This window comes from Heterodontus francisci, chromosome 9 (genome assembly GCF_036365525.1).
Source record: "Heterodontus francisci isolate sHetFra1 chromosome 9, sHetFra1.hap1, whole genome shotgun sequence".
NCBI lineage: Eukaryota > Metazoa > Chordata > Chondrichthyes > Heterodontiformes > Heterodontidae > Heterodontus > Heterodontus francisci.
In genome coordinates, this window is record NC_090379.1 from 84055414 (window position 1) to 84061413 (window position 6000).

At 39.3% G+C, this 6000-nt stretch overlaps 1 protein-coding gene across 1 annotated transcript in view; it reads left to right on the forward strand.

Annotated features, from left to right (window-relative positions):
- The window catches only part of LOC137373883 (rho GTPase-activating protein 11A-like), a 91193-nt gene extending 86304 nt beyond the window's left edge, over positions 1–4889 (forward strand). Inside the window, exon 13 of the mRNA XM_068039413.1 lies at positions 2179–4889. Coding sequence (XP_067895514.1) covers positions 2179–3902 — 1724 coding nt within the window. The 3' untranslated portion in view covers positions 3903–4889. The remainder of the gene's footprint in view (positions 1–2178) is intronic.
- The last annotated feature ends 1111 nt before the right edge of the window (positions 4890–6000 follow it).

Below are 6000 nucleotides of genomic sequence, written 5' to 3' on the forward strand. Positions count from 1 at the left end.
CCATTTTAAATATGCTAAAGAGGCTGAAAGCCTCAGATTTAACCTGCTTTGCAGCTTTAACTGTGACCGGCTGGGTTTTCCAGCCCTCGAAGAAACAACACTGGTGCAGCGGGATGAGGACAGCCTTGTGGAGAAGGTCAGAAGTGGGGATGTTCACTGATGATTGTACAATTTTCAGCACCATTTGCGACTCCTGAGATACTGAAGCAGCCCATGTCCATGTGCAGCAAGACCTGGACAACATCCAGGTTTGGGCTGATGAGTAGCAAGTAACATTCACACCACACAAGTGCCAGGCAATGACCATCTCAAACAAGAGATAATCTAGCCATCTCCCCTGGACGTTCAATGGCATTACTATCCCTGAATCCCCCACTATCAACATCCTGGAGGTCACCATTGATCATAAAATGCACTGGACCAGCCACATAAATGCAAGAGCAGGTTAGAGACTGGGAATTCTGTGATGAGTAAATCACCCCCTGTCTCCCTGATGCCTGTCCACCATCTACATGGTACAAGTCAGGAGTGCGATAGAATATTCTCAACCTGCCTGGACCTGTGCAGCTCCAACAACACTCAAGAAGCTCAACACCATCCAGAACAAAGCAGTCCTCATGATTGGCACCCCATCCCCCACTTTCAACATTCACTCCCTCCACCACAGATTCACAGTTGCAGCAATGTGTATCATTTACACGATGCACTGCAGCAACTCACCAAGGCTCCTTTCAAGCCCGTGACCTCAACCTTCTAAAAGAGCAAGGGCAGTAGATGCATGGGAACACCACCACCTGCAGCTTCCCCTCCAAGCCACACACCATCCTGACTTGGAACTATATTGCCATTCCTTCACTGTTGCTGGATCAAAATCCTGGAACACCCTTTCTACCAGCACTGTTGGTGTACCTACACCCTAAGAACTGCAGCAATTCAAGAAGGCAGCTCACTACCACCTTATCGAGGGCAATTAGGGATGGTCAATAAATGCTGGCCTAGCCAGTGACGCCCACATCCCCAGAACAAATTTTTTTTTAAATTGCTTTTCCAGCACTTTGTGGGCCAGGAAGAGTACAAGTGCTTCCTCCTGGCCCTCCCATGTCCCCCACCATCAGATTTTACCTCCCAATCACCCAAGATTGTACCCCATTTGAAGAATGGTTGCCCAGCCTCCCTACAGACATGCATCATGCCTATCTGGTCCTGCAGCCGCCTCTGGCGTTTTCCCTACTCAACCTGGTCAAGCCTATCAATCAGGCTGACTTCTGCTTGGGGAGCCTGTCAATGAGAAAAGAAGTACACTGGAGTTAAAACTCCACAGAATGTTGGGAAACCCATACTTCCAGGTTTCCCGGGCGCTACCCCCACACCCCCCACCACTCGCCCCCATGTGTCAGTAAGTAAATTTTTTTTTTTTTAAATGCCATTATCAATGCAATTTGATGCAGGTTGTAGTTTTAACAAAAATGTTAAAGGGAAAAGAAATCTATCAAAGAATTTACCTATTTTCGTTTTTGGAATCAAGATGAAATCATCGTAAGCAATGGGTTCTTGCTACTAAAAGATTGTATTTAAGTAGTTTTTGTTTGATTTTTAGATGTGGTACTTGAGCACTGCCTTGAATTTCTCATGCTGTTGAGCTGCCTATTCTATTGAATGGATGTCAGGTGACTCTCCACAGGGAAAAGCAAAATAGAGATCTTTTCACTGGACTGCTGTGGTGCACCTCGTAGTCAGCTCAAATCAACGAAGGCCTGGGAGTATGTTTTCTGCCCAAATTCTTGCACTAATGAAGGATTTGGGAGAAAATAGAGATTCATGCCTTTAAGAGAGGAGATCCCTGTTCTCAAATGGATTGTGAATTTTCTTTCAGTGGTGAAGTGTATTTAATATACTCAGCAAGACCAGGTCCTTTTGGTCTTGTACCTATCTCCTTAATGGTGTGCCATTATTAATTAATGATCAAAGATCGAAACAATTATAAATTTCTGTAATAAATATGTTATGATTCCAGTATGGTAGGCCATTTAAACAGCTCATCATCCCTAACTACATAACAGATAAGATTCATCTTCTAGGTTTTGATATGTGTTCTTTTTGATATTCGTTCCATGCTCCACCTTGTACTAGTACACCTCGTTTAAAATTAGGTTTTATAATCACTTTGTTTCCTTTCAGGCTCAAAGTGCATAAGTAAATCAGAAGAAAATCTTCTCACTCCAGCATGCAATAAAGATACTCATCGAATGTCTTGGAATGGTGCCAGTCCTACAGAGTCCCAAGTAATTTGTGGCTATGTGGATATGGGGACCCCATTAGAGTGTTATCTAAATTCAAGAAGTTACCAATCAGAACCTGCACTGGTCATCGGAAAACCACCCACCATACCAGGAGATTTCCGGAGTCAGAGTGTAACTCGGAGAAATGATAGTAGAAAGAGCAGAGATTCTTTAAGTGAGGATGCAAACATTGTGACTGGAGAAACTATGTTAAAAATTAAAAGGGCATTTTCTGAATTGGAAAGTGACAGGTCTTCGTTGATTGGAGACCATAAACCTTCCACTGTGAATGACTTGTGTAAAAGTGACTTGCTTTTCCAGCAGACTCGGAATGTGGCTGCCCCTGAGAAACCTGTTAGACCATTTGAAGATTCATCAGATCACTGTGAATTGCCATCCCAACAAGTTTCTGAAATAAAGCTTCAAAATGCTAAAGTGGATCCCTGCTCAACAGACATGAGCAAAACACTTGGCATCAGCAATAATTTAAATTGCATTAGTAATTTGGATCAGCAAGATATAAATGGAGCTGCAGTTCTACAAGACAAAAACATGTATTTTCTACCTTTAGATGATGATCATAGTAATTTAAACAAAACCCAAACATCCTTTAAGCGTGTTACAGTATTTTCATTCACAGGACAAGCATCTCCTGATGAGGTGCCATCAAATTATAAAGAATTGAAACAACAAGATGAACCTATTAGTTCTGTAGAAAGTTTAACTGTGCCAAAATCTGCAGGCACAGATCGAAGTCATCATCCCCCTGAATTACACCAGTCTGTGCTCTTACCTAATGAATTGGAACCTACTTTAAACCAGAGGGATGACAACTTATTATCTACAGGTGGAACTCCAGCTTTGGAATTTCCTTCAAAGATGCTTGCTTTGGATGCTTCTTTGAGGAAGATTTCAGAAGAAGTTCTGACAGAGACTGAATGTGGTCATCACTTCAAAGTGGTTGAACATATTCAGTGGTTTAATAGTCTTTCATTAAATGATCAAACTCCAAAATACAAAACTGTCCAATCACCTTTAAAGTTCAAGCGTACCCCAGTTCGTCAGTCTATTAAAAGGATGAATTCATTATTGTATGGCAATGACAAATCAATAGCAAATAGGACCAGATCATGTAAAATTGCAGTTGGCTCTCCATTGGTTAAGTCAGTAAGTCATGAAAGTGCTCTGTCATTTAATCCAAATTCATTTTCATTCACACAAAATGCAAATGTAAAGCAAAGTAAACACAAAAGTGATGTACAGCTAAATAATTTATCTGTTGAAGGATTTTGCAAAACCAAATCAGCAATACAAGCACAATATTCTGCTGCCTTTAAACAAGAGCATTTAATCACCCAGCAGAAGAATTCCTTTGATCAAAATATTAACCAGTCAGTTTTTGAGGATTTGACGAATGGGAAAATGTCACGAATCCATCCAGTTGATTGTGTGCTGCCAAAGCATAGTGCAATTATTGAGAGAATGTCTAGTGTAACTCCAGAAAAATCTATTTGTAATTCCATGCTGCATAAAGTCTCAGAAAAAGAGAAAAATCGTTATAAAGGTTCACCAAAGTGTCCTATGTCATCAGCAAAACTCATAATTAAACCTATAGACCTATAAATATGTGGGGAAAAGCTTATTCTGTTGTCATTCTTCATTGCTGCTGTTTGATGCTTCTAATTGCACGAGTTGAGCTTCTAAAGTGAGCTTCAGCTTTGACTTTCAGGTTATAATTATTTGGAATGCTGGAATTTGATAAATTAGGTAACTACTTTCCAATGTATAATGCTGAACAATTTTTGTATTTAAATATTTTCTATATTAGTATATATTTCACTTATGCTGTAGTGTATACTATAAAGTTGAGTTTTTGCCCTTTACTTTTGAGTGTTATTAGTCAACTAATAGTTTTTGTCATTTTGTGGTGGTAGCTTTCTTAGAAATACAAGGTCATTTTTTTTTAAATGCATTTTTTTTTTCAAATTTACTACTGAGTAATTCTCAATAAGGCTTTATTAATGTTTAACTTAGTGGTATGATGGGGAATCGAAATTCCCTTTGAAATTTAAGTTTAAAGATTTTAAAGCAATGAATCATTGTAAAATTTCACCTGCTTCTCAATGATGTCCTGAATTCTACTAACATGTAAAGCAGGTTGATGGGCTAGGCTGAATTTTATTTTGTCATGCTGATTCTATTTAAAAATATTTCTCTCTGTACATTAAAGTCTCCTCTTCCAAAAATCCCAGTAAGCACCTTTAGTTTATTGTACTGTAATTTTTAATACAGTATATTGTACTGTAGTTTATATTCATTTAAAATGAACAGGAATATTTCAAGTTGTACTCTATAAATTAAGATTACTGTGCTTTATTATGAAATACACATGTAAGTTGTCTGTCTCAACTTTTTACTACCAATCCTATTGGGTGTGACTTAATACTGCAATTATTCCAATGAGATCATTGTCGGTTGATTTGAGCATAAATGTAAACGGTAAGAAATTGTTCACACATACTCAATGTATTTTTGAGTATACGTGTATATGTTTACAGCATTTGACTTGAGTGGAGCAGAATTTGAAATAAAAAAAATATTCTTTTCTAATTGCTGTGCAGTTGTTTTAAAAATGTTGTAGTTGACTTGACTACTGAAGAGCTCTGTTTGATGGGGAAAGGTAGGACAAACCAACCCAGAGCTCCCTAGATGATGAAAGAGATAGAGAGTAAGATGAAGCAGAAAAAGGATGCATATAACTGATGTCAGGTTGATAATACATGTGAGAACCAGGCTGAATATAGTGTTAGAACCAGGTGCGAAAGGTGTCTAGGGGTCTGTTGCTATCTTCATCTGGTCTTATTGTAACAGGATTTAATTTTAAATGCACTGTTTTGAGCTCCCCCTTTGTGAATCCTTGTTCACAGCTTTCCAATTATAAGACAAAGAAACCAATTCACACAGGTTTTCTGAGGTTTAAAGAAGAAAGATGAAATTTTATTTAAACTTAATCTCTAATATGGTTAACGTCAACAGATATACGACGTGTCCACACTAGCATGCACATGTGATACATGCAAATAAGGACAGAAAAGAGGAGAGGAAAATATAATAGAGGCAATATCAGAAGAGTTTCTTGTTTACTGTGCTTCGAGCTCACTTGATTGCAGGTAGTCTTGCTGTTTGTCGAGGCCCAATCATAGAGTTATACAGCACAGTAACAAGCCCTTCGGCCCATCGTGTCCCTGCCGGTCATCAAGCACCTATTTATTCTAATCCCATTTTCCAGCACTTGGCTCGTAGCCTTGTATGCAATGGTGTTTCAAGTGCTTATCGAAATACTACTTAAATGTTGAGGATTCCTGCCTATACCACCGCTTCAGGCAGTGTGTTCCAGATTCCATCCACTCTCTGAGTGAAGACATTTTTCCTCAAATCCCCTCTAATCCTCCTGCCCCTTACCTTAAATAGATGCCCCCTGGTTATTGACACCTCCGCTAAGGGAAAAAATTTCTTCCTATCTATGCCCCTCATAGTTTTGTATGCCTGAATTAGGTTCCCCCCTCAGCCTTCTCTGCTCTAAGGAAAACAGCCCTAGCCTATCCAGTCTTTCTTCATAGCTGAAATGCTCCAGCCCAGGCAACATTCTGGTGAATCTCCTCTGCACCCTTTCCAGTGCAATCACATCCTTCCTATAGAGTGGTGACCAGAACTATACACA